Source organism: Colletotrichum destructivum, chromosome 1 (genome assembly GCF_034447905.1).
Source record: "Colletotrichum destructivum chromosome 1, complete sequence".
Taxonomy (NCBI): Eukaryota; Fungi; Ascomycota; class Sordariomycetes; order Glomerellales; family Glomerellaceae; genus Colletotrichum; species Colletotrichum destructivum.
Window position 1 is genome coordinate 7,054,040 of NC_085896.1, and position 26,613 is coordinate 7,080,652.

The 26,613-nt window shown below is 53.5% G+C and overlaps 4 protein-coding genes across 4 annotated transcripts; all 4 read left to right on the forward strand.

Moving 5' to 3' along the window:
* Positions 1-3,076: 3,076 nt before the first annotated feature.
* Positions 3,077-7,781, forward strand: CDEST_02094 (Putative NACHT nucleoside triphosphatase, P-loop containing nucleoside triphosphate hydrolase; the record flags this gene model as incomplete). The annotated part of the gene is made up of 8 exons (XM_062918253.1): positions 3,077-3,472; positions 3,533-3,836; positions 3,886-4,099; positions 4,145-4,258; positions 4,306-4,410; positions 4,459-4,657; positions 4,711-5,328; positions 5,378-7,781. The coding sequence occupies exons 1-8, from the start codon at positions 3,441-3,443 to the stop codon at positions 7,779-7,781; spliced, it is 3,990 nt and encodes a 1,329-aa protein (XP_062774304.1). The 5' UTR covers positions 3,077-3,440.
* Positions 7,782-8,938: 1,157 nt separating this feature from the next.
* On the forward strand, positions 8,939-10,952 carry CDEST_02095 (Putative zn(2)Cys(6) fungal-type DNA-binding domain-containing protein). The gene is made up of 4 exons (XM_062918254.1): positions 8,939-9,192; positions 9,297-9,715; positions 9,737-10,166; positions 10,240-10,952. The coding sequence occupies exons 1-4, from the start codon at positions 9,049-9,051 to the stop codon at positions 10,546-10,548; spliced, it is 1,302 nt and encodes a 433-aa protein (XP_062774305.1). The 5' UTR covers positions 8,939-9,048; the 3' UTR covers positions 10,549-10,952.
* Positions 10,953-11,699: 747 nt separating this feature from the next.
* Positions 11,700-13,946, forward strand: CDEST_02096 (Putative CID domain-containing protein; the record flags this gene model as incomplete). Its single annotated transcript, XM_062918255.1, has 4 exons — positions 11,700-11,825; positions 11,909-12,154; positions 12,410-12,518; positions 12,610-13,946. The coding sequence occupies 4 exons, from the start codon at positions 11,700-11,702 to the stop codon at positions 13,944-13,946; spliced, it is 1,818 nt and encodes a 605-aa protein (XP_062774306.1).
* Positions 13,947-14,040: 94 nt separating this feature from the next.
* On the forward strand, positions 14,041-14,447 carry CDEST_02097 (uncharacterized protein; the record flags this gene model as incomplete). Its single annotated transcript, XM_062918256.1, has 2 exons — positions 14,041-14,182; positions 14,242-14,447. 2 exons carry the CDS (start codon positions 14,041-14,043, stop codon positions 14,445-14,447), a joined length of 348 nt encoding a protein of 115 aa, XP_062774307.1.
* Positions 14,448-26,613: the final 12,166 nt, after the last annotated feature.

Consider the following 26,613-nt stretch of genomic DNA (forward strand, 5'->3'; position numbering starts at 1 on the left):
CTTGTGTCCAATTGCTGGAACACATTCTGGGACGCGGGAAGGACGCCGCTTTCGAAGCCCGTCGACACAAATCATTAAACCCTGGAACATGTTCAGCTCAAATAGGCTGCCGTCAGACGGGCAAAAAGGACTGACTGGCTGGTTCTGCCACACTGGTTCCGTCACACTGGTTCTATCGCACTGGTTCTGTCACATTGGGCTCTCAGGGATCCTCACCCTCAAGAGGATTCGCCGAATCTTGGGGTTTCGCTGGGTCAGATCGAACACGGGCCTGGCTCGAACAGTCGGGGTTTGTCCCACAACTGAGACAACAAGACTGGAGTCAACCATCTTCACTGGTGGTTGTGAGCACTGCATTCGTTCATTCCAATGAACACGTGGTTGCCCAACTGCGCTGCAAGCCCATCTTGGCTTGCTTGGCACATTTGAGCGGCGTTCTGTGTGCTCGTATTCGTCTCAGTTGGCGTTACATTGACTGGCGCCCATGCGACGTTCAGCTAATAGCTGGAGCTCGTCAGCCTCGAATCACATTCGCTTATCACACCTACGGATAACGCTGCCGGGCTTACGCATTGGCACAATCGTGTCAAGAGCCGCCACTCACTCGTAGGTCCCCTGAGAGAAGGCTTGCAAATGAAAACGGCCGTCACCCGGCCAGTAAAGTCCATAGCCTGCAGCTGCTCATGTCAGTACGTGGTCTGCCTGCTGCTCCTTCTTCACTCCTACGTCGAGACGAGATACGTAGGCCCCCTAAGGAAGCATGTACTGGTACAGTTCGCAGGTCATTCGTACTAGCAGGCTCCCCTTGCTTTTGAGAAGACCGGAATGTCATGCCCTCTGAGCCCCGTCCGCTACTGCAAGGCTTCTAGACTGTGAGGCGACCAGTGAATGTCTCACCTCAATGAGGCTAGTCTCGGTGCGAGCCAGGATCAATCTGCTTCCTGCGGATGAGCCATTGGATATGGTTGGAATAGATGAGTGCCTCCAGACAGATCGAGCTTATCGGCCACACTCAACGGCCTTTGCTTGGCTGTGGGAGATCGTCGGTGTCCGCGTGCATATGGCATGTTTTGGCGAACCACACAAAACCCATGGGGCATCAGCTCGTGCTCGCCAACCACCCACAAAGAGCAAAGCTATTTTGCGCAACTGCGCCACGAATGCAACGATATCCCACTCCGCGGTTTGCTATCGTGCTCAGCCACATCTTCGGCGCTCTTCCTTGCTGCCGTCACAGCACACGGCGACAGAGTACTGACCCTCGTAACACTTTACCGTGATGCCCACCCTGTTGTCCGCCCTACATGTCAGTATGCACACATGGGCGAGGCGCCGCGGCAAGAGCGGCGCACGTGGTTGCACGGCGCTGATCCCCGGTTGCACAGACACCTCTGCTGATTCGGCGTTGTCTTCCGAGCAACACCGTCGTTCTTGGACACCATTTCTATACACTGGTTTCTCTCTTCTTATCCCACTAACCTTACTTAGTCTTGCTCAAGGAGCTTCAGTGTATACAGCTTGGAACCCCGAACTCATGGCAAGTAATATCGAAGAATACGATCCGACACTGACCTGGAGCTGGGCCACCGTCACGGCCTCAGCACCAACCACAACCCCGGACCCCCATCGGGCTCCGTCCCGCCCGCAGATCATACCCCAGACGAAAGCCCAGGCCCAACCCCAGCCAAAAGAGGACCTCCGCCCTGAGGAGGGCCTGTCGGTCGCCTGGAAGAACGCGCCTTTTGCCCTACGCCAGACAGTCTGGCGGCCTTTGACCTCTGAATAGCAGATATCCCTCACATCTACTACATTGCGACGGGATACTCACTAAGGCCATCAAACAAGCAAGTCTAGCAAGGCCTCCTGACAGACAAGCGAAAACTAGCGGACTGCTCAGGGGCTTACAAGATAGAGACCCCTGTAAAGTGGTTTACCTACGTCGTCCCGCGCTGCCCAGCCAAACTGTGGAGCGTTGATGGGGACGCCCTGGACCCAGCCATCTTGATTGGAGATGAGGTCTTTGCCCAGACAAGACAGAAGCCCACCCGGGCCCGGCAATCCCGCCTTGGGCTGGAACCCATCACAAACGCAGTCTCTTGGGTAGAGGTACAGCCCTTCAGACTATTTAACCAAGTAGCAGGTCTCAACTCATTCAGAAGAGGAAGACGCTTGGTCAGTGTGCGCGGATTCCCATATGAAAGCGGGACAGAGCTCACTTGGTTTGGATGTAATGCCATCGCGACATTGGAAATTGGAACGATGGGTTGCGCCGGACTGAACGAGCTGCAACCGATACTAGCCTGTTTTGTAGTCCAGGCGTTGTCATGATGCAAATGCATCTCCAAGCCTGATGACAAGACTCTGTCGGTACTGAAGAGAGAGTACCGTACGCAGAAAGTCGTCGAAAGCAGGCATCGATTGGACCTGAGTACGTGGTCTCTGTGTGCTCACCCACAGACCTCTTTATCGCCAGGTGCGGTCCCCACAGCGGCCAATAGACTGTTCATCAACAGCCCGTCTTTAAGCTCCCAAGCATGAACACTGACATGTCCCTTCCAACCCCAGGAGGCGGGTGGTGACTCCGGATAGGCTTCAAAATCCGCTACGGACGTATTGCCTCGAGCGACAGTGTTTAAGTGTTTAAAGACAAGAAACAGGACGCTGCCGCGTACACTGAAGAGCTGCTGACATGGTTTGATCCGGAAGGTTTCCGCTTCGACCCTGGACGCGGCGCCAACCACCAACGGGCAGCCTGCCGGCCCTACTTTTCGGGCACAGGCACTCAGGACCTCGGCTCCAGAGGCCTTGGGCTGTGATGGTGGCTGATGCCTTCTGCGAAGGCAATGAGGACTTGATGCACCTGGCAATAATGGTCCACTGAGAGATACGACGTAGAAGATGGTTTGCTTAGAGGGCTTAAGGAGACGCACTGGAAGGTGAGTTCAGATCAGACGACTGGACTGCACAGTGTGCTTCCAAGCCACACACCTGTCAGCGCTCGCCAAAGGTGGTTGGTCCCGGACCCAGCTTTTCTGGGGAGAGAAAAAAAGGTAGTGCTTACTTTGCATATATCCTGCTTCATAGTGTGCCACCTCACCTCGGCATACCGCTCTTGGCCACTCAAATGCCTTGCCATCACTGGTGCAAACAAAACGTCGCCTCGGCTTCTCGTCCACATGGTAGTGGGGTGCGGAAGCGACGCCGTGTGAAGCAGTCACAGAGCCTGACCCAAGGGTGGTGCGCCTGATGTGCAGTGAGGCGCACTCGCGTTGCACAGAAACCATCCCTCACCCGCCTAGGCACTCCATCCGACTTACCCCGCTTGCGCCCATCACGTCCACCCTCTGTCAACATCTATCGCTGCTCTGCGAGAACGCTCGACGTCCGGCTCCTTTGGTGTGCGGCAGAAAAGGCCACCTCAGCGTGCGAGTGCCCTCACAATGGCTGTTGCCCAGGCTCTCAGACCGAGTGGGTAAGTGAACTTGACTGGAACACCATGACCGCCTCTCGTACTGAGGGGTCCACCACGCAGCGACGACTTCTGGGCCGCCGCTATCAGCACGCTTGGGGACGATTTGACGTCCGAGATTGATTTCACCGGAGGGTCGAAGCAGACTCCGATCGACGAGCTTCTGGCCGCAACTAAGGAAGCGAGGGATGGCTTGGACGCGAAGTCATGGTCCTTCACGCGCAATGGCAAGAAGGTCATTGTGCGCGACCTCTTGACCAAGGTGGCCAAATGGGTCCATCACTTCAAGGAGGTGGGCGATATCGCCGTGCAATACGACCCGGGTCACGCTGCTCTGCCGTGGGCGGGCGTCCGCTTCCTACTGAATGTCGGTACTGGTTGAAGGTCGCCGGTGACTCTTGTTGACATCCAAGCAGGTCGCGGTGGGGGATCTGGATACCTACAGCAGCATACTCGAGAGAACCGTCGACATTGCCGAGCTCATCTGCCGCAACGCCCTCATTGAGAGTCTGCTGAAGAGTGTTTCAACTGCCGCCGCGGAGGAACTGCGTCGCGCCCTGGTCAAGCTATATGCCACCATCTTGACTTATCTCGCCAAGGCGAGGTCGTACTACCGCAAAAACACCGCCGGTGAGTTGGCTCGCGTTTTTCGCCATCGGTAGCTGATCCAGCCAGCACGTGTCATTAAGCACGGGGTTCTCGCCTCGGCCGACTTGGATTCTGCGTTTACCGCCATCACCGAAGCCCAACAGGACGTAACTCAGTGTTCTGCCGTCTTCGGCTTGGAAGGTTGGTCCCCGCCCCTCATTACAGATCAGTGCGCTCACGCAGCGAAGCTCAATTTGAGATGCATGGGGAGCTTAAGCAGATGCTGAAGGGGTTCAACGACCCCGTCAAACGCTGGAACGAGGCACTCAGCGCCCTGACGGATCAACTTGACTGTTAGTTCTGCTCCTAGGTTTTGTTTCTTGGTTGTTAACTTCCTTAAGTGAAACGGAGAGTAGAGATTCTCCGTTGGCTCTCCGACGAACCACACCAACAGCACCACCAACAGACATACGGTGAGGTCATGGAAGGAACAGGTAAATGGCTCCTTCAAGACCCGACCTTTCTCCAGTGGAAGAACGAAAGCGCATCGTCGATCCTGTGGCTTCATGGTATCCCAGGCTCCGGCAAGAGCAAGCTTACGTATGCCCTGAAGCCCTGACCAAACATGGTACAGCCAACTGACAGGTAAAAAGTTCAATCGTTGTCAAGGACGCACAGGATGCATTCTCGAACAACCAAACTCCAGCCCCGGTTTATTTCTATTGTTCTCGCAACCCAGCCGAGCCTGGACGCTCCGACCCTTCCAGGATAGTGGCAAGCTTTGCAAGGCAGCTCTCAACCCCCGTGGCACGAGGGCCGCTTCTCGAAGACGCCGTTAGGGTTTACCAAAAACGAGAAGAGGACGCCTTCGCGTCTGGACCGCTTCACCTGGAAGAAAGCAAGGACCTTATCATCAAACTGCTTGATCAATACAAGTATGCGACGATGACCATTGTGATTGACGCCCTCGACGAATGCGCCGAAGCAAGTCGAGGTCGTCTCTTGGAATTGCTGGAGGACCTTCTAATGACATCTCCTTGTCTACTCAAGATATTCGTCTCTAGTCGAGACGATCAAGACATTGTCTACAGGTTGGATACTTATCCGAATTTACACCTTTCTTCCGACCGCAACTCGGAAGACATCGATCTTTTCGTGCGGACGGAAACGACACATCTCATTGGCAGGGGAGAGCTGCTACGATCAAGCACGAGAAAGAGAGAACTACGCGACAAAATCGTCAACGAGCTCACAGACAACGCACATGGCATGTAAGTCCTGTAACTTCCTCTAGTGAACACAGATGTCTTACAATGTTAGGTTTCGTTGGGCCAGCCTCCAATTGCAGGAGCTTTGCCGCCAGCGGACCGATGAAGCAATTGTCGAAAGACTGGGACGACTACCAAAGACTCTGGAAGATCTATATCGAGAAATATTATCCAGGATCGAAGGCTTTGAAGCAGAGACTGACCGACTATTGACACGTAGCGCTCTTAGTTGGCTACTCTGTGGCCAGGAGCAGCTTAAGTCAGACTGCTTTCTAGCCGCTGTGTGTCTAACAAAGCACGATGCAGCCTACAGAATTTCAAAAACTCAACTACTAGAATTGTGTTGCAATTTGGTTCTCTACGATTCTACACAGGATGCGTTCCAGTTCTCGCATTTGTCGGTCCGAGAATTCCTCGAGTCTCAAACGGTCTATCAGCTAGTGGCTGTCAACGCGCTGGTGGCGGAATCATGCCTTTACATTGTCGACGAGATGCACAAATACCCCGTGTCAAACCCTCTCCTAGAGTATTGCGACAGATTCTGGGCAGAACACGCTCAGAAAGGGTTACATGGTGAACAAGAAACACTGACACGAACTTTGCATTTCTTTCTTTCTAAAGAACGAGGGACAACACAGGTTGGAGACTGGCAAAAAAGAATCCAGCGTTCGACTGCGCGTAAGTCATTGGGGATCGGAACTAAGCTCCAGAGTTCCATCAGAACAATACCTTCAGTTTTGTTGGTTGTATGTGCATTCGACTTAGCAGGTGTCTTGAGTCTAGATGAATGGACACACCTGAGCACAAGAGATCCTGGCGCGTTTCGCAACACACATCAGGAAGTCGCCGCGAAGCATGGGGAAGGGAAAATTGTGGCTTGGCATTTGGACAGGAATATCCCTTTCGAGACGGGCGAAATCACCCTGACAGCTGTCGCCGAGAACAGGGGTAGTGGCCACAAGATCATGGCGCTGCTTCTCGACAAGCGTGGGGACGAGATCCGGATCACAGAAGACGTCGTCGAAGCCGCAGCTGAGAACAAGGAAAGTGGCAAGGAAATCATGGCGCTGCTTCTCGACAAGCGTGGGGACGAGATCCGGATCACAGAAGACGTCGTTGAAGCCGCAGCTGAAAACGATGAAAGTGGCAAGGAAATCATGGCGCTGCTTCTCGACAAGCGTGGGGACGAGGTCCGCATCACAGAAAACGTCGTCAAGGCCGCAGCTGAAAACCGGAGGAGTGGTCAGCAGATCATGGCGCTGCTTCTCGACAAGCGTGGGGACGAGATCCAGATCACAGAAGGCATGATTTCAACTATTGTGAGAACGTTTAACCATGCAGTCGTCGGCCTGCTTCTCGACAAGCGCGGAGACGAGATCCAGATCACAGAAGTCGTCGTCAAGGCCGCAGCTGCAAACTGGAGGAGTGGTCGGCAGATCATAGCACTGCTTCTCGACAAGCGCGGAGACGAGGTCCAGATCACAGAAGACGTCGTCAAGACTGCAGCTGAGTACGGTAGCTACGAGACTATGGCGCTACTTCTTGACAAGCGTGGAGACGAGGTCCAGATCACAGAAGACGTCATCAAGGCTGCCGCTGGAAACGAGAATAGTGGCAAGGAAATCATGGAGCTGCTTCTCGACAAGCGCGGAGACGAGGTCCAGATCACACAAGATGTCGTCAAGGCTGCAGCTGCAAATTTAAATCATGGCCAGCAGATCATGGCACTGCTTCTCGACAAGCGCGGAGACGAGATCCAGATCACAGAAGTCGTCGTCAAGGCTGCAGCCCAAACCGCGGCTTGTAAGCAGCTTGTTGGTTACCTTCTTACACAACGGAGCGCTGAAACTAGAGCCTCTATAACATCCCAGGCGTGCTTCACAGCCTCCGCTTGCGGCCAGTTAGTATCTTTGCACTATCTTTGCCAGTACATCCCGCTTGAGAAGGTGGAGCCTTTGTGGGACGACATCGGCCGCCTCTATCGTGCGGCTGAGACAGGCAACGCGGACGAAATCGAAAAGCTGCTGGAGACAGCAGTTCCACTGAACACCAGAGACAGTTTCGGCCGAACACCCCTTTGGATTGCCGCAGGCAATGGGCGAGCGAAGGTTGTTGAACTTTTATGTCAACAAAGTGAGGTCGATGTCGATTCCTTGTCGTCTTCGGGACGATCACCAATCTTTTGGCCTTCTGCTTGCGGCAACGAGCGCATTGTTACCGTCCTTCTCTCTGCGGGAGCGAAGACCGACTTCATAGATGCAGAGGGGCAAACCGCTGTGTCCATGGCGAGACAGAATGGGCATGGGAATATCGTGCGCCTTCTTCTTAGCTCAGAAGCGGCAAAACAACCAAAGGCTGCCTGGATCTGGGTGAAGGCATGGAGGAGCTGGGTTTCTCGACTTTTGATCGTCGCCCTCCTGTGTCTTGTCGGTACTGTTGGATGTGCAATACTCTAGAGCTATCATCACTGATCATAGAAAAGCAGCAAGTGCGATTGCGATTCTGCCCATTTCTACTTACTCGCATGATGACAGAGATGTATTCCAATAAGGAGCCACAGCCGGCCGCAACTGCGTCACTACCAATGAATCTTGAGGCTACTTCCATGGGCTGCTCGGCAGGGCATGGGGCAGTCACGCTGCTTGTCAACACAGGCAAAGTAGCTGAAAGCACGGTTGACCACTAAGTACAGTCTGTTGCGCCCAGCAAGCTAACTTGCGTGCATCCGTGCGTGTCTCAGTTGGATGTCGTGACGCACCAGAGCACAACGCGCACGACGCGGTCACTTGCAAACAGCCCCTAGACGCGTCGCGCGGAGTGAATGCTTCTATGGCTAGTCGAGTACCAGTACCACCACCCGTGAAGAAGGGCCCTGAAAGCACGACACGAGAAGCGTTGATTGCAGGCCACTTGTGCACCAGCTTCTGTGTCAGCGCGGGGTGACGATTTCTGATTGGCCGGTGTCCCGCTATGACATGCGTGCAGGCTAACGGAGAAAATGAGACGGTGATTTTCTTATGCGTGGGGACTAGCGTCAACAAGCCAAACTCACACGAATCGAACAGGGAAGACCCATTAATCGGGCTCCACGGCCCGCCAAACTTTAGAGAAGGATTCCGTTTGATGCAACCGTCAATCCAGTTATTCCGAGGCAGTTGGAAGTCACTAGCGGCTGCAAGCACGCGTTGGACCAGATCCTTCAACTGCTGATGGTTCGGGGCGATGCCGAGGGCCCCTCAGACGAGTGCTCAGCTGGCAATGTGAGACTCCTGCTCTAGTGTGAGCTTCTGAGAGGTACCCTGGCCTTCTCATCGAGTGCGGCCCCCTTGCATTCTGGCCCGAAGGGTGGACTCTGGTATGTACCATGCGCGGGAGGCCTTCCGTATAGCAGTACCACCGGGAATATTGTCAAGTGCCCTTGAAGGTCTATTTCGGTGCATTTGGCCATGGCCATAACAGTAGTATTTCTAACATAGTTATTTTGTTAGAATATTACCCTACATTTTCTCCGAACTTCAATGCTGTTGTTGCCTTTTGGTTAGCTCAAAGATCTTGGCATGTTCTCGGAGTGGAGCGGCTGCTTCCCCTGACGTCATTCTCACTCGATGGAAGACTCCTCTCTCGCCAAGTCAGTTGATCCGCCAGCTTGAAATTTCTAGCCAGTGGGTGGTGATTTCACTCCTTTTTCCTCTTCATTACTTAGAAACGGTGCATATCACGACGATGTCGAAGAGGTTGGCTCTGCTACTACCGGCAGGAAACGGCGGTGGTCGGTCTTCTGTTGACTCTTCCCGCGAAGAACACTCGAAAAGAAAACGAGTCAGCACAGATACTGCTTGCAATGCATGTCGGCGCAGAAAAACACGCGTGAGTCCATCAATCCCGAACAATGCCAATACCCCTTGAATTGTGTTGTTTTCCTCGCCAAGCTGCTGTGTTTGCTGATTGTCCCGAATTTGCCCTCAATGTAGTGTGACGGAACATGCCCGGCTTGTGCAGCTTGCCGCAAACGATCAACCGAGTGCATATACGTCGAGAAGAAGGAATCGCCGAGGCTTGAACAACCACTTGAGGTTTCTCAAGAAGTACTCGAGCTTTTGAGATCTGCGTCAGAGCCTCAGGCCTTCGGGATGCTGCGGATGCTACGAGCAAATGACGACTCAAACTCCGTTCTGAATACCATCAACGGTGGCATGGATGGAATGACGTGGCCGTTCGATCATGGTATAGGCCGTGCAACTCTCCCGACCCAGTTACCTTTAGAATTTGAACTGATGGTCAAAAACCCTGTCGCGTATCCCGCTCCGCGTCATGCCCCTCTAAGGGCGTCAGAATGTCGCATGCTTCTCGAACCAAGCAGGCTCCGTCGATCGAAATCTCTCGGGCATTAGTATGTGTAGCCTGTGCTAAGCTACTGCTCCCGTCTGTCACCCTTTGATCATGCTGACCTCCGAAGCGGACTGCGATCGGCCGAAAATTATGGTCAACATCTGAACTATCCATTCGAGGATGGCACTACGACGAAGCCGACTAATAGCGCGCCTCCTTGTGACAACGACAACACATTTCACTTGGAAGCTCCTCCTAGTGAAACTCCCGAGAGGAGTAGGAAATCAATCCCCGTCCTGTGCGACGAGCGCCTCAGAAAGCTCAAGATCGATTTTTGGACCGACGTTCCGGTCACCGACGACTTCGCCGCGAGGGTTATATCGCTCTATCTGACGACCGATCATCCGCTTCTAGGCATATTCGATCCACATCTCTTCATTACCGATCTTGTCGGCCAACGGCAAAAGTATTGTTCTCGACTCCTCGTTAACGCCTTAATGTACTGGGGCTGTGTAAGTTCGAAGTACCCTAGCTCCTTCGGGCATGCTAGAAATGGTTATTTGACAGCGGTGACTGACGATATAGCAAATGTATACTGCCATCGAGGAAAAGACAGTCCATTATATCGAGCCATTCTGCAAAGAAACGGAGAGGCTTTGGCTCCTTGAGAAGGATAACACCAGCATCCTTAACGCTGCAAGTGCGCAACTGTTAAGTTTGTCTTATCTGGGCCACGGCAAAGATCATCACGTACTCGAATACCTCGCTGTCGCTCTTCGAATGGGCACACGCTTGTCCCTGTTCGGCGTAGAGGCACCCCAAGCTAAGAAAAACCTTGAACGCATGTCTCGAGAAACAGTGACGAGCAGTCCAGGCAGGCTACAAGAGGAGTGACCACGACCAGAGAGGCTAGTGTTTCTGGACATATGCGTATGTTCAACGGAACTGCTTTGTGGCAGGCTGAACACAGAGGAACACAAGCCGTAACTGTGTGACGATGGAGGCTATGGAGGCCTACAGGTTAGTCGGAAAGGAGGAGATCGTCGAACTTGGTTGTCTTCAAACCCGCGGGGCGGTGAACCTGAGAGGACTGGATGAGCTGGGGCGAGACGGCAATGGATGTGGAGCGGTCCAATGGACTGGATGTTACGATGTTGGGTGCAGCGTCCATTATCAATCGAAACGGTGTCACAACTATTTCCCTAAGCAGAAGTGGAATACTGCTAGAGTGGCAGAGCCACTGATGTTGTTTCTCAGTCAGAGAGCCGGTACGAACGGCTGGCCAGACCCTAAAGGGCAGTCACTGTTAGTCGTGTACCAATCCACCCCAGAAGATTCGAACTGGGCAGGTGTTTTGGAACAGCTAGTGGTTGTCAGTCTGACAAACGTCCTGCACGAGCATGCGTCACCACCCGCCTCGAATGTAGGATAAATGACTCCCAGCGAGACTGCCATCGTGCGTTGAAGAGGATCCCGTTTCTCCTAGAAGGAACGCACAAGTCCCACCGCGGGTGAGGCCACAAGAGTAATCCCAACGACAGGCCCTGCCATTTGCAATCGCATTTGTGACCCTGGACGACTCGTTAAAAGGCGCCACGCACCCGGTCAGAACAAGTAGGGTGACATTCAAGCCCACAGACCCAGTCTAGACCTCTATACGTACCCCTAGGGTGCCGTTTTGCGAGAATTGGGATTTGTGCCTGCAGTCCGTAGAACCAAAGAAAGAAAAACCTCCATCGCAAAAGCTGTTCATCGAGGGGAGGAGCGACCGGGCCCATAGCTGCCCTTTTTCCCCTTTGAGAAAGAGCGCGGCAACTTCCCTATATTATCCCCTACCACCTTCTGGACTTCACGTACCTTCTTCCTATGCCACCGGTTAATCACACTCCCGCCCCCAGCAGTTCGCAACGCTCGAAGTACTGCTTCTGTTCTGGCTGCTGCTCACCTGCACCCCGCCTTACCTTCTCCTCCCTTCGCAACGAGACAACCTCTGAAGAAAACCACACCACGATCGCCATCGCTATTCCTGCGCCTCAACCGGCAGGATGGCTTCCGCTCCCCCTGTCTTGGCCCTAGAAGTCGCCCTCAAAGCCATCCCAGACCACAAGGCTCCTGGCATTAATGCCACTCGCATTGCTGCCATGACCAGCATTTGTGTTGACAACGTTCAGGTACGATACGATATTCGACACGCCGTCCCATCTTGAATCGCCTGGTAAATTTGACTAACCTGTGTTTTTTCCCCATTCTGCAGTATGAGTCGGCCCTCGTCCAGAAGCTGTTCACCTACTTCACGATAGCAACTCCTCCTTACAAGCTCGGCGTTCTATATGTTATAGACTCAGTGATCCGTAAGTGGCTTGCGCAGGCTAGAAGCCGTCAGCAAGTCTACGATGAGAATGCCGCAGATGGCACTTGCGGTGCTGGCGCGCATCGACTGACGGTGCTGATGCCTAACCTCATCGATGACCTGCTTCGAGCTTTGCCCGACGGCCACAAGGTGTGTTTCAAGTTCTACAATATGAGGGTGTCCCCCATCGCCATTTCCTACCCCGCGCTGTTTACAGCAGTATTGACGTTGGATCGATTGCATGCTACCTGGCAGCCTTTCACCCCTCTCACCATTCTCTCATACTTGGAAAGCAACAATGGGAGTAAGATATTGTGGCACACTCCCACACGTCGGCGCTTGTCTGTTCTTGACGTACAACTAAACCCAGTGAAACACTCACTGATGCTGCTCTGCCTTCCGTAGGACAAGTTGCATAAGTTGATTGGAATTTGGCGCAAGGCCTCGACGTTCCCCGATGAAATGATAGAGTCATTCCAGAGCAAGCTGGAGGCTACGCCTGTCCCCGTTCCAAGTATGTTGTTTCTTTAGTCGAGTGTTGGTTTCCATCTCTTTGCTCGCCAACTTCATATCCCGTCTCACTCTAACTGATTTAGATTTCCAAGGACAGAACCAGGGAGAGCCTCAATGCAGCGGCCAGAGCCAGATCCACAAACAATCTCAGCATGGCGGTCCTGATCACAACAACGGCCAACAGCAGAATGGCAACCAGACCTATAGCCAACCCCAGATCCCCGCCCAGGCACAGAGTATCACGCAGGTGCCAATCTACCTGCCGAACCTGCTCCCCAGACCCCATAGTATCATGCCTCAGGAGCAACAGCAACAGCAACTGCAGCAGCAGCAGCCGCAGCCGACTGCGCCTCCCATGAACTCCCAACAGTTCCCATACTCAATGCCTCCCTTTACGAACAGCAATCTCACCGCGCCAAATCCAGCCCGGTTTCTTCTGCCATCGGCTCAGTCCCAGGGCCCGCCTACTAGGATACAGTTTTCAGACCAGCCTCGGATACCCAAGCTGCCTCGCCAGGTCGCCGGTGTCTACCCCAACACCGCTCAGCAGATGGCGATGTTTCGGATGACCCCCAGTCAAGGCACTGCTACCGACAGGTTTGCTGTCGTGTTCACGTCCGTCAGCGGCAGCCATAACGGTGTTGCTCCCGTGGTATCTACTGCCCCAGCGGCCTCCAGCCTTTCGACCCCGCCTGCTCCAGCCATCACCGCTGTGCAGAATCACTACATCTCGGGACAGGGACATGGCGGCTCTGCTCAGCCCAACGATAACCTCGACCAGCATCGGTACGACAACCGCGCTCGATTCGGATGGCCCAGCCGCCGTGATAGTAGAGTCAAGCGTCGAGGCAGCAAGCATCGTCAGCGTAATCTGCCGCTGAGCCGCGATGGTAGCCGCAACAACGGCTCTCGCCACGGTTCAAACGACAAGCGGGTCGAACTCGACCGATCTCTTTCCGCCGGCCACATCAAGAGTCTCAGCCGAAGCCTTCTGAGCAGAAGCATGCAGACTAGATGGAGTGTAGGCTTTGGTCCGCGTGATGCTAGCGACAACGGCAATAACTCTAGACCCATTGTGCCTGGATTGGTCGTCGAGGCGCCCGACATCGAACATGGCGTCAGTGTGTCCCCAAAGGCCATCAGCCGCCGCATGCAGAGGGGCAAGAGCGGTAACGATGGTCCTCGCTCTGTCCCTGGCGGACTTGATGCATGTCATGATGACCCTGGCCGCCGGAGCCGCAACCGTGGGAACCGCCGTGGTAATCCTCCCGACGGTGAAAAGGACTCTGTCACCAACGGTCAGCCACCCCCGCAGCCATTTCCCTTAGGTATCGGCACCCTGCACAACGACATGACTACCCATACTTGGGCTTCACGTTCCCGGCCACCAAGGGCAACTATTAGTCGTTCGATTCTCTCACTTCCTTAAACATTGTATATGAGATAGATATAGTTTATGATGAGCTAGTGTTCAAGACGAGTGAGGGTGTCATCTCCTTATTATGCCTTAAAGCTTAATGTCAATGACAAGCGTGCGTCACAGACAAGCATGCATAATACCAAACCACGAAGTGGACCTCAAATGGACGCCACACAAGGGTTTTGTCTCTGGTTCATGTCCCAAGAGCTGCTCGAGGGCGTACCAGGAAATAGCTCAGAGTCACTGTAAGCCCACGGAAGATATGATCTTTTCCCCTCATACTATGATTGAAATTTATCAACAGGTGGTCATGCGGTCGGTGAGAGCAACGCGATGGCTAAAAACGGGACTTGGGACATTGGTTGTGGGCAGTATTCGTGGTCCATTACCCAAACGGACCATTCCTCGTCGACTATCTCGTATGAGCCAAGTCGACCTATTCGTACTGAAAATTCGTCCTCCAGAATTGCAACGGAGACGGTAATGTGGTACAGTAGCTTGCCGGCCTGATGCTCAAGATAGCACATAGCCAAGTCGGTTGTGGCTGCCAGACTCTTTCTGACCAGGCAGGCTCGTCCAACGTTCGAAATATCGAGAACAGAGGAGGAGAATTGCTATGGTGCACCCAGGCTGACACTGGGACGTACAGGGGCGTCCGTTCCCATTGCTAGAGACCCAAATATCCATAGCCTTAAGTAGCGCTCATTGACAAGCAGTCCGTGATCATGTCCCATAACGGTGGGCCAACACTCTCGCAAACACTCTCAGTACCCATGCTTGTTTGTTGCACTCTCCCCCTTCTTTCCCTAGTTACTGCGTCATGGCAAGCAAGCCTACGCTTGGAGGGGGTCTGGTGTCAGAATCACGGGTGTCGATATGCCGATTTGTGAGCCCTTATGTACAGACGGCTTCGAGATTGTTTTCGGAGTTTTACTTGAGGGTTCAAGATCTGCGGATGTTTGTGGATCCTCTTGCTGATAAACGGAGATCCTCGCATGGCGTCAGTGTTGTTACGACACGGTGCACAGCTGGAAGTGACAGTTTCGTGGAGAGTCGTAGCCACGACACTACGCCTGGCCGAGGCCACCGATTATCGAGGGTTGGTCACTGTGCTGACATGAGAGCCTAAGCTTCTAACCGTATTCCAAGCTTTGCATGCTCACTGCTTCCACGCGTCGCTCAAAAGCAGTGATTCTACTGCTTCCTTGTTTCTTCGAGAGTTGCCACGGGCATTCGTTCGTTTTCTAACGGAGATGCTCCAGCAAAACATCAGTCTGACAAGGACTGGGGGTTTCAAAATGATAAAGCTGCAAGCAAGAGGAAATCCACACAGCGGGCCAATCATCTCAGGCCTGTTCTTCTAATTAGGGGATACGGAGTGGCTGCGAAGGATGAGGCACCGGAACGACCGGGGACACGATTCTGAATATGGTGGTTTCTACTGTCATATAGGGAGTCATCTGTATCGAAGCCATCGTAGCAGAGCCCGATGGATTGGAGAATGATTCGGTGCCGATAATGTATCGCAAACGTGCTGCGTGGCTCATGATGTTGGTGTAGATGAGTGCCAAGTTGGTAATGCAGTCATTCCGTTATCATCCAGAACCAGCTTTCACCAGTGTCATTCTAGCAGTGTCTCAACATAAGCGCCCATCTGAGGGGAGGCCGCCTTCATGACAACCCAGCACGGCTACTAATTGTCCACGCAGTACCATGTTACCGTAAGCAACCATGCTTGCATCTATCAGCCTATGAAAGACCTTGTATCAGGGCAGAGCCTTGGAGTGGCGCTTGATACGATGTCCAGCAACACGCTCCCCTGCTTGCTCATCATGGTGCACCAATGGCGATAGGGCCGGGAGCATGCGTCCGATCGCCTCTCAAGACTAATAGGATACATGCCAAGACGTGTTGGTCCCCAATAGACGTAATCGCCGAGGTAAGCGGTAGGGATGAAAGGGCATAAATGATAAGCAAAGCGGCGGCGAAGCTCCGATCTATAAGAAAGCCAAACCCCGCCACACAACTTCATGCGTTTCTCTTCTTTCTCTATCATTGACAGCATTAAACCGAACTTGAAGATGACTATCATTGACCTTACCAACGACAGCGAGGACGAGGCCGGGGCCGAGGTCGAGGTCGAGGTCGAGGGCGAGAAGCTTTCGTACTTTTGCTCTTGGTGTTATGCAACCCTCCAAGAGAATATCTTGCTTTCTGGTTGTTCATGCGTTTGTTCCCCACGCCCGGACTCAAGGCTTGACTAAACACATGCTCAGGTCATTTGTCCGACATGCTGCAACAACTACCGAGAATACAACGGGACCGTCGAAGTGTACTGTTCTAAACAAAACCACTCGCGCCATGGAGGTCAGCAGGTTCGAAAGATCTACCAGTTGGCCTGCGCCATCTGCCAAGAAGATAGCCTACACAAGCCTCTACAAGCCATTTCGTGCGGTAAGTCTAATCCCGTAACTTGATACCAAGGTTCTGCAGGCTTATTTGATTCCAAGGTCACGTATTTCACACCGAATGTCTTCAACCCCTTGGGCCAGAACTCGCAAAGATGTGTCCTTACAGATGTGGTAAAGGAAAAAGTTGCCTTGTGGCTCCTACCAGTCGGTTGGAGAATCATAACGGTAGTATAAAAAGAAGAACGTTCTTAACAAGCGAGTAACGTCGTGCACCCACTTTTGGGCCACCCCCACATATGGGCCACCCAAAAATGAGGGTATTCCCACCAACACCAGTGTGTTCAATTGATTACTGCCCCTATCTAGATGCCACTACAATACAGCTGCCAGCTTCACTAGGTAAATCAGAGTCGCTGGATTCAGCTGCATTATCCTCTTTTTCACCAGCCTTCATTTGCGCCTCCTGGATGTCCTTGATGTTGGCGAACTTAGTGTTTGGATCCAGCTGAACTGCCTTCCTTTTTCTCACTGCAGTATTGGTAACTTGGGCCTGCAGAAGCTCCAGCTTCTGCTGAGTAGTTGCCAGCTCATAGGCCTGCTCGCTGAAGCCTTTTTTCACCTTCATAAACAGGAGGCGTTGAGTACTGGCATCCTTATCCAGCTCTGTGAATAGCTTCAGCTGGCCAGCCAGATCATTTGCCTTCCTTGGCGTCGACCATACTACTGCAGACGACGCAGAAGCCCATCCCTCAGCTTCCTTGCCTCTAGACTGCCCTTTGCTGACCTGATGAGATGATGCTGATGGTATTGGTGTTGATGGGAGCAGCAAAGGGCTCATAAGGGGCTTAGCCATAGAGACAGGCCATAATCCAGTGTTTTTCCAGCCACTTCTGATGTTATGGATCGTCATCCCTGCCAGGGCAGCCTTATAATAACAACCTAAGAAGTTCCTCTTGCCTACAATAGTAGAGTCAACTTCTCTCTCGCCTAATTTTTCTTGGCATCCGCTGTTAGTGAATCAGGTGATGAACCACTAGAATCCTTAACAGCCGAAAACTCTTCACTTCTCTGCTCCGGAGCCCTTCCGCGATGGCCTCACAGCCTCCGGCGGGCATCGGACCGCTGCCGGCCTCACCGGCCGGCCCCGATCGGGGCTCTGGGCCACCTCCAGAGCCAACCTCTCCACCAAGGGCTAAACGCCGCCGCAATACCGAGACTCAGCCACTCCGGCCCAGTCTCGCGGGAAGCCAGCCTAACACCTTCAATCCAGCCCCCCCAACGGCAAAGGGGACTCCGATCTCAACTCCAGCCACTGGTAGGACCGCCACTGGCTCTGTCTTGTCCGCCCTGGACGAGGAGGCCAGGCACTATGAGGCCCGCAAGGACGTCTTCTTAACCATCGCGCAGTCTGTTGATAATGTCGTCTCCAGCTTTGAGGGCCCCAGGAAGCAGATCGCGAAAGAGGCTACGGCCTATGTGATCCAAGCCCTAAAGAAGCTCATCAACAAGGAACATGCTCCGCCACTGAGCCGGAGCTGGGCCGCCGTCACGGCCTCGGCACCAGGTACAGCTCCAGACCCCCACCGGGCTCCGACCCGCCCGCAGGCCAGACCCCAGACAAGATCCCAGGCCCCACCCCAGCCCCAACCTCAACCGAAAGAGGACCTCCGGGTCTTCGCCCGCATCCCGGAGGAGGGCCTGTCGGCTGCCCGAAAGAACGCTCCCTTTGCCCTCCGCCAGACAGTTTGCCGAACCTTCGACCTCCAACTGGCAGATATCCCTCATATCTACCACATTGCGACCGGATACTCACTGAGGCCGTCAAACAAGCAGATCCAGCAAGGCCTCCTCGCGGACAAGCAAAAACTAGCGGGCTGCTTAGGGGCTTACAAGATAGAGACCCCGATAAAGTGGTTTACCTACGTCGTCCCGCGCTGCCCAGCCAAACTGTGGAGCGTTGATGGGGACGCCCTGGACCCAGCCACCTTGATCGAAGACGAGGTCTTTGCCCAGACAAGACTGAAGCCCACCCGGGCCCGGCAATCCCGCCTTGGGCCGAACCCCATTACGAACGAAGTCTCTTGGGTCATCTCATTCCTAACAGAGGTACAGCCCTTCAGACTGTTCAACCAAAGCAGCAGGTCCCAACTCATTCAGAAGAGGAAGACGCTCATCAGACACGACCCCGGCTGCCAGGGCTACCACTCAAACAGCTACTGCAACCGACAGCCGCTCTGCAACAACTGCAGCAGACCTTCAGACTCGCACGAGACTGGGCCCTGTACAGCTAAACCGAAGTGTGCGAACTGTTGCGGCCCGTTCCAGGCTAGCCACAAGAATTGCCCAGCTAGGCCTATGACGATGAACGGCATCCCTGCCCTCCCAGACCGGAAGGAGCGGGCTCGGATCCGCAAGGTTGGACAGAAGGCCTATGACGCCCTCTATGAGGCCGGCCTAAGCGCCTCTCGGAACAGCACCCAACAGCCTGGGGATCTCCCTCCCACCGACCAGGATCAACCGCCCGGCTCCAAGCGGCCACGCAAAAGGACACCTTCCGAGAGCTCAATTGTGTGCCTCGGGGACAGGGACACCGATAGTAGCAGCATGAGTGAGGATGAGCCCGAGGATGCCGAGGGTCCTCCCCAGACTAACCAGACTAACCGCGCTATCCTACCTCTCTTGAGCAGGAGTCAGAGGGTAGCCCAGAAACCGGATTACAACGTTGCTAATGCCTACACCCACCTGGAACTCGACTCGGAGACGTAGGCCGAAGCAGGCCTCTCCACAGGTGCTACGCATAGCTCAGTGCAACGTAGGGAAGCAGTCGCCAGCACATACAGCTTTCCTGGAGCTCTGCTGGGCTGAGCTGATCGACATTATACTGGTCCAGGAACCCTGGATAGGCTATGTTGACAAAATGCAAATCAACACACACCCAGGGTTCGATTCCTACGTCCCAGTGGATTCCTGGAAGGACAGGGAGACCAGACCTAGGGTAATGACCTACATACGGAAAGGGAGGAAGTGGAAGGCCCAGCAGCAGAGGCCCGCACAGACAAGGGACATCTTATGGATCACAGTTAACAACGAAATTACTGTGGTTAACGTATACAGGCAACCAGGAGATCCCCACAGTCACACGACCACAACCCTCCTAGGATACAGGCCGCCAGAAAGAGTCCTTGTGGCAGGGGACGTGAACGCTCATCACTACTCCTGGGAGCCCGGATCGAGGAACAGGAATAGGGGGGACGACATAGCAGACTGGGCAGATGGCCACGGCCTGTCTTTCATCGGCGAGACAGGGACTGCGACCCATGCCCAAGGCCATGTACTTGACCTTACCTTCTCGAACATTCCGCTCGCACACGCAGTGGTCAGCCCACACCTTCACCCAGGGGCCGATCATCAAGCAATTGTCTCAACAATCCCGCTTCATAGGCACCGACAACAACAGACAGATCAACCACGGTCACTATCAGTCCCAGACTCGGCCCTACCCCGGTTTAGAGACCTGATCAGAGCAGGAGTCTTAGTCTTACCTACCCTCCAGAACGCACCTACCCCTGCCGAGTTGGACACCCAAGCGGAACGACTAGTCGACCTTCTCTCCACGGCTGTCCAGGCTGTAGGAAAGAATCGAGGAAAGCATGGGAAGGGGGCCCCTTGGTGGACACAAGAGTGCGCAGAAGCCCACCGAACGTACCGCGAGGCCTGCTGCCGACAAGCCCAAGAACTAGAGCAGACCCCACGTCTCGCTACCCTCGAAGAGCAGAAGGTCTTCTTGAGTACAGTCAGGAAAGCTAAGCGGGCCTACTGGGCTGCTAAGATCGAAGGAGTTACCTCGGACCAAGAACTCTACAAGATTATGGGCTGGCGAAAGGCTAGCCTAGGGCTCAAAGCCCCCCCTCTGGTAGTGGAGGGCCAGACGATCAACGACACTCAGGCTAAGGCCCAGGCACTCCGAAGAGCCCTCCTACAGAGGTTCAGTGCACAGGATGACCTGCCCGGAGACCCGTTCGACGTCCCTACGGTCTCTCGACGACGGATACCCTGGCATGATGCCATCAGTAAAGAAGAGCTGAGGGAGGCTACCCTGACAAAGACCACGACCCCTGGCATCGACGGGATCACAACACGGCTGCTTCAGGCTTGCTGGAACCTTGTATCCGAGCCTGTCAGACAACTGTTCCAGGCCTGCATACAGACGGGTTACTTCCCCCAGCCTTTCCGCAGAGCAGAGGTCGCTATGATCCAGAAAGTAGGGAAAGCAGACTTCTCAAAAGCCGGATCTTGGCGGCCAATAGCCCTGCTATCTTGTCTTGGGAAAGGTCTCGAGAGGCTGATAGCCAGAAGAATGTCCTACCTTACCATCCTAGAAGGGGTGACCAGCCCACAACAAATAGGGGCTCTACTTGGCAGGTCAGCGGTTGACCTAACCACCTGCCTCGCCCACGACATCGAAATGGCCCTTGACAAAGGGCTCACAGCTACATTGGTGACGATGGACGTCCAAGGGGCTTTTGACTCTGTCCTTCGGAACCGGCTGATTGTCCGGCTACGCCAACAAGGCTGGCCTCACAGCCTGGCCAAACTGATATTCCACTTTGCTTCAAACCGAACAGCCAGAGTCAGGCTGGAGGACGCAACAACAGAGGACTTCCCCCTGGCTTGCGGGCTGCCCCAGGGCTCCCCGCTGTCTCCTATTCTCTTCCTGCTTTACATCGCAGACATCTTAGCAGAAGACCCGAAGCTTCGGTTCGGGTACGCAGACGACATCGGCCTTCTGGCTATGGGCCCTTCCCTTGAGAGTAATGCTGCGAGCCTCGGCCAAGAGATCACACGTATCCTCGACTGGGGAACGGAGAACAAGGTCGCTTTTGACCCAAAGAAGTCCGAGGCTATCCACTTCACAAGGAAACATAATCAGCAAAGAGATCTGCCAGAGATCAAGGCGAGACACCTTAGAATCGTAGCATCAACGAAGCCCATACGTTGGCTAGGGGTCTGGTTCGACAAGAGGCTTTCTTTCCGACACCATGTTGAAACAAAGCTGGCTGCGGCGACGAAGGCGGCCCAACATCTTAGACACCTGACAAACACAAAAGGCGGGCTCCCAGCCGCTGCTGTACGCAAGGCTGTGATCTCCTGCGTCCTGCCAATCGCCCTCTACGGGGCTGAGACCTGGTATGGAGGCATGACCAAGCCAGCCCCTGGCAGAGCCATCGATAGCGGCCGCAATGTTTCTCTCCCGATAGATGAAGTCACTACAGGCCAGAAGGGTCTTGCAATCAAGCTCGAAAGGGTCATCACGACGGCAGCAAGGGCTATCCTGCCGGCCTGGAAAACAACCCCAACGCGCAGCCTCCTTAGGGATGCTGGACTACCACCAAGCAAGGTGGCTCTAGAAGGAGTCCGCCTACGCTTTGCAGCACGTCTAAAGAAGGTCGATCTACAACACCCTCTTGTCCCGAGGCTCTCCCAACGAGGGCGGCAGCAGACGAAGCTCCAACGGACTGCAGACCTTGCACCAAAATGCCCGAGACCAGCACTCATCCAACCGCAGCACCTCCCAGGCTCACAAGACCTCATAGTCCTGCAGACTAAGAAAGAAGCAGCCAAAGCTTTCCAGGCCTGGCTAAAGACCGTACCAGACAGCCACATGGTTGTCTTTTCCGATGGCTCCAAAGCGACGAACGGAGCCACAGGATATGGGTTTGTCATCTACCGCAGCAACAGGCGCGTGGCCCAGGGCTGCGGCCGACTCGGTCTAGCAGAGGTGTTCGACGCTGAGGCTGAAGGGGCGAGGATAGGACTCCGGCGGGCCCTCTTAACCTCCCAAGGCCAACCCATACACATCTGCATCGACAACACCAGTGTCATCCAAGGAATACGGGGCGAGGCCCCAGACACCTCGCAAGCAGCGGTTCTCGAGATCCAAGCTGCTGCTAGGATATACAACATCCACACCCACTGGGCGCCAGGGCACGAGGGGATTAAGGGCAACGAAGAGGCGGACCGGCTAGCCAAGGAGGGCACAGCGCTGCCAGTCCCGCTAGGCCAACTAGCTACACTCTCCGGGATCAAGAGGCTTGGTAGAGAACGATTGCGAAACCAGTACAGACAGTGGTGGGGTAAAGAGGCGACAGAACGCTACACCCAGCTTGGACTGAGCTTACACTTCTCCTGCCCTCCCGAACTCGCCCTACCACGGAGCACCCTTCACCACCTCTTAGCGGCCCGGTCGGGCCACGGGGACTTTGAACACTATCACCGACGCTTTAACCACACCGAAGCTTTGCTAACCTGCTCCTGCGGGGAGGCAAAGGAAGTAGATCATCTGGTCTACTGCCCAGCGACCCTGGCGAGGAGGCAGCAGTGGCCCACCCTCTACCCAACTGGTCCGCTCGACCCCATAGGACCTATGGGGTCTCTTGAACGATACTTCAAGGGACTAATGACTGACCCAAAAGGCTTTGAGGCCTTCCTGCACGTGACAAACTTCTTCCGGAAGATCTGTCCACGCTACTAGGGAACGGGCTTCGGCACGGGATCTAGACAGCCAACTCAACCCCTAAAGGGAAATAGACGGGAAGCAATGAAACTGGGGAACCAGCGGGAACCAGGGACAGATAGAAGGCATAGTAGCCATCAGGCAGGATTTGGAGGACGAAAGGAAGGGCGATGTATGAAGTACATAGTCCTAGCCCACGGCTCTCCACGCCACATACCCTTCGGGAGGTCTGCGACAAGGGTTCCAACCTTGCCGCCATGGCGTTAAATACAACAACAACAACAACAACAACAACATACAATAGTAGAGTCATTCCAATGACTAAGGTATCCAAGCTCTTTCCTATAGGCTGCCTTCAAAGGGCCAAAGACTGACTGATCAAGTGGCTGGAGGACATGGGAGGTGTGTGGCGGTAAGAATAATAGATGGATGTTGTTTATATAACATAACCACATAAATTCAGTCGTTGTATGACTCCCATGCCCATCCAGGATCAATAGTCTGGCCTCCTTCTTGTCCTCCTTGCCCTGGGGCATAGTCTGGGGGATGAAGACCTTCTGCAGCCATTCAACTGCAGTAGCATCTGTAGTCCATCCATTTTCTGTTGCTGTGAACTGCCAGCCTTCATAAGGGCCAAGATCCAGAGGAAACCACTGCTGCTGGACTGCTTTACCCTTATATATAATAAGGGGATGAAGTCTGTGGCCCAAGGCTGAGATACACTCGATGATAGACACCCATGCCCTTGATCCAGGCTGTTTCTTGCGGACAGACTTGGTCTCAGACATCCCCAGCACCAGCCCATTAGATCCTTGGCCCTCAAGGATACCAGTCTCATCCATGTTGTATCTGTTGGTTGGTTTGATGCTGATGATCTCTGGTATAGCGAGATGCTTGAACCAGTCCCTGATGACCTCAGTAGATGCCCCATTAACACGTCTAGAATCAATAGGGCGACTTCTCTGGACCTTGACTGATGGATTTCTCCTTATAAAGGCCTGGATCCAGCCCCTTCCTATAGGTTGGGTGTCACCCATGGCATGGAGGATTCGCTCTGCGAATTGCTTCACTTGCTGATGGGTTGGAGGGAGCCCAAGGGCATGCTGGATTCGCACCCATTCAGCCAGCTTAGCCTCCTGGCCTGCTGAGAGCCTCTGGAGGTCAGAAAATGCTGTTGACCTTGTCTGTGTGCCTTGAAGTCGATGCTGAAGGGTAGACCTTGGGACACCATACTCCAGGGCTGCCTTCCTTACACTTAGACCGTTTGCAATAGCCTCAAGTGCTTGGTTGACTTCAATTTCAGTATACTGGCTCATAATGCCCAGAATAAGGTATCCTGAAAAAATGAGCCCATTTGGAGGAGGCTGGAAAAAGCTGCGATAGTTTGAAGTTGGAAGAATATGGAGGAGGAGGTTGGTGATGAGGCATTTTTGGGTGGCCCATATGTGGGGGTGGCCCAAAAGTGGGTGCACGACGTTATCATAATCGGAGACTGATAGAGAAACGAAGAGAGGCACGGAATAGGCATATCCAGAAGATATTGGATGACAAAGAGGAGGAATTGAAGGAGTGGAAAGCTCAGACCATGGCAACATTACGCGATCTGGAGCGGCGACTTGCTATTGCACAGGAATCTTTCTGCAAAGGCACGCTTGAAAACAGGACGTTTGCCACAAGTCTCCTATGACGATACGTGTATCCTAATTCATATATTGATAGTTGCTTCCAACCTTAATTTATTTTCTGCAATTAGCTGCAAAGAGTATTCTTGTTCTCTGACATAATCTTAATAAAAGAATATCTACTGCTTATGTGCTGAATGTCTTCACCCGCTCCCGCTTGTTCCACTATAGCCCTAGTATCGGCGTTTAAAGAATTGGCCTTCGTCTGGCTTAAAGCTTCCTTCTCTTCAGGTGCGCCAACTCGGTGAGGACTTTCAATTCTGAAAGCGTCCTGCTGAGAGGTTTGAAAAGCCGCATATAGGCTAAAGTCGTGAAAACTGCATTGCTTGATCTTGCGATGGAAGATCTTCGTAGTTTTCCTCGCCACCGATACGGCAGTTGATAAGTTGCAAGCCATTGGCCGCCATGCCACCGACACTGTCTCGGGGAGAATACTTTGTTGACATTGTCTATAATCAAAATGCTGTGAGGAACCAGACCAAAGCAGGGCTTGCAGAGAAGGAGTAGTAAGCAAGTGGAAAGAGCAGGTGCTATAAGTTTCTGATGAGTTCACAGGGCGCGCTGATGCCTCAGCATGGCCGCCCACCAACGACGACAAACTTCGCGTCTTCGGTCTACTATATCCACTGCCGTTAGGCATCGAAATGCATTGGCGGAAAAGTTTCAACGAGAAGGTCTTATCTGCTTCTTAGTGGGGTCTGTAGTACTGCATAATACAATTCTGGCCAATGCTGCATGCTGTTCTTTATCAGGTGGTTCCATAGGTAGTTGAGGTCCCTGATCGAAAAATTGACAGAGTCAAACTTCAGACTCTGTCTACAATCGTTTCCCCAGGCAACCCAACGGGCTGGCCTTTACTGTCATCCACACAGCTACAGCTGCCGTTACCATGAAAAGTGACCCGGATACTAGGCCGAGAAGAGCAGCAAACTGCCAGGCATGTCCAGCTGTAAACCAAAAAACTAGACCAAGGACCAACTCGAATAACATAAAATCGAAAAAGAAGATCGGCACCCATGCCGTTGCTCGACGCATCCGGGTGGGCTCATGGCTGCTCTGGAACTCGAACGAAAGCATGATTGTTATCATTGCTGTAAAGACTGCCGTGATGACTGAGCTGACGAGGAGGCACGTTGAGACATCGTTCAAGACCGAGGCGGTCGTTGCCGATCTACCAAGCAACATGATCATGGTAGCGCTGCCAGAAACGGCAGATGCGAGGATGACCGTTGGGTACAGACTCTTCAGACGGTCACTCTCTGCAATCTCTGCGTCGAATTAGCAATCAGACGGACCGGAAACATTCATAGTGGCACACTTACCATGGGATGAGACGAGGATCTTGGTCTCTGTTGGGGAAGTTATTACTGGGAAGATTGCTGGTTTTGTTTGAAATTTAGAATGTGCACCCCTAAAATAAGGAGCATCTGAGAAAGACGATGAACCTAATGAATACACGTATGCGTCGATTGCGCAACCTTATTTAACTAATGCTTCGTGCTGTGGATAATCCACCAACTTGGTCCTCATCCATTTCCTGCACTTTGGCCGCTTCAAGAAAGCTAAGACAATATCTGTGGCCTGCAAATGGGGCCGCTGTGAAGTACAGTGACAGAATCCATGCATGCTTCTATGCGAGTCATGGACATAACCCATCCAGGATGGTCTGACTGTACTTAAACAGGCCAGCCTGTCATTTCCACCTGGCCCTAGCTCTGGAACAGTTATTAGGATAGCATTAGGCCCACAAGCCTGTGGTGATCCCATCCACTCTTTAGTACGAATAAGACACTCTTTTCTGCTCACTCATATATGCATATTCCGCTGGCCACCCTGACTAACCGTCAGTTATGAGCCCAGTCGACTCTAGCAACTGTCGTCTTGATTGATTCCTTCAGCCAAGAGGCAAGGACCTGTCACTCAGACAGCATCAATCGATCAAGTGCATTGCAACTCTTGAGACTATTCAGTCTCCTTTGGCCAGCGCCAATCCTGCAGCCACACAGGCCAGGATCTTCAGCTTCAACGGAAGCAACAACTCTGCCTCTCTATAGGCAATCGATCCATCC

Coding starts and splice junctions, on each gene's coding strand:
- CDEST_02095 (XM_062918254.1), top strand. CDS start 9,049: ATGTCGAAGAGGTTGGCTCTGCTACTACCGGCAGGAAACGGCGGTGGT. Junction 9,193..9,296: donor GTCGGCGCAGAAAAACACGC/GTGAGTCCATCA, acceptor CCCTCAATGTAG/TGTGACGGAACATGCCCGGC. Junction 10,167..10,239: donor CCTTAATGTACTGGGGCTGT/GTAAGTTCGAAG, acceptor CTGACGATATAG/CAAATGTATACTGCCATCGA.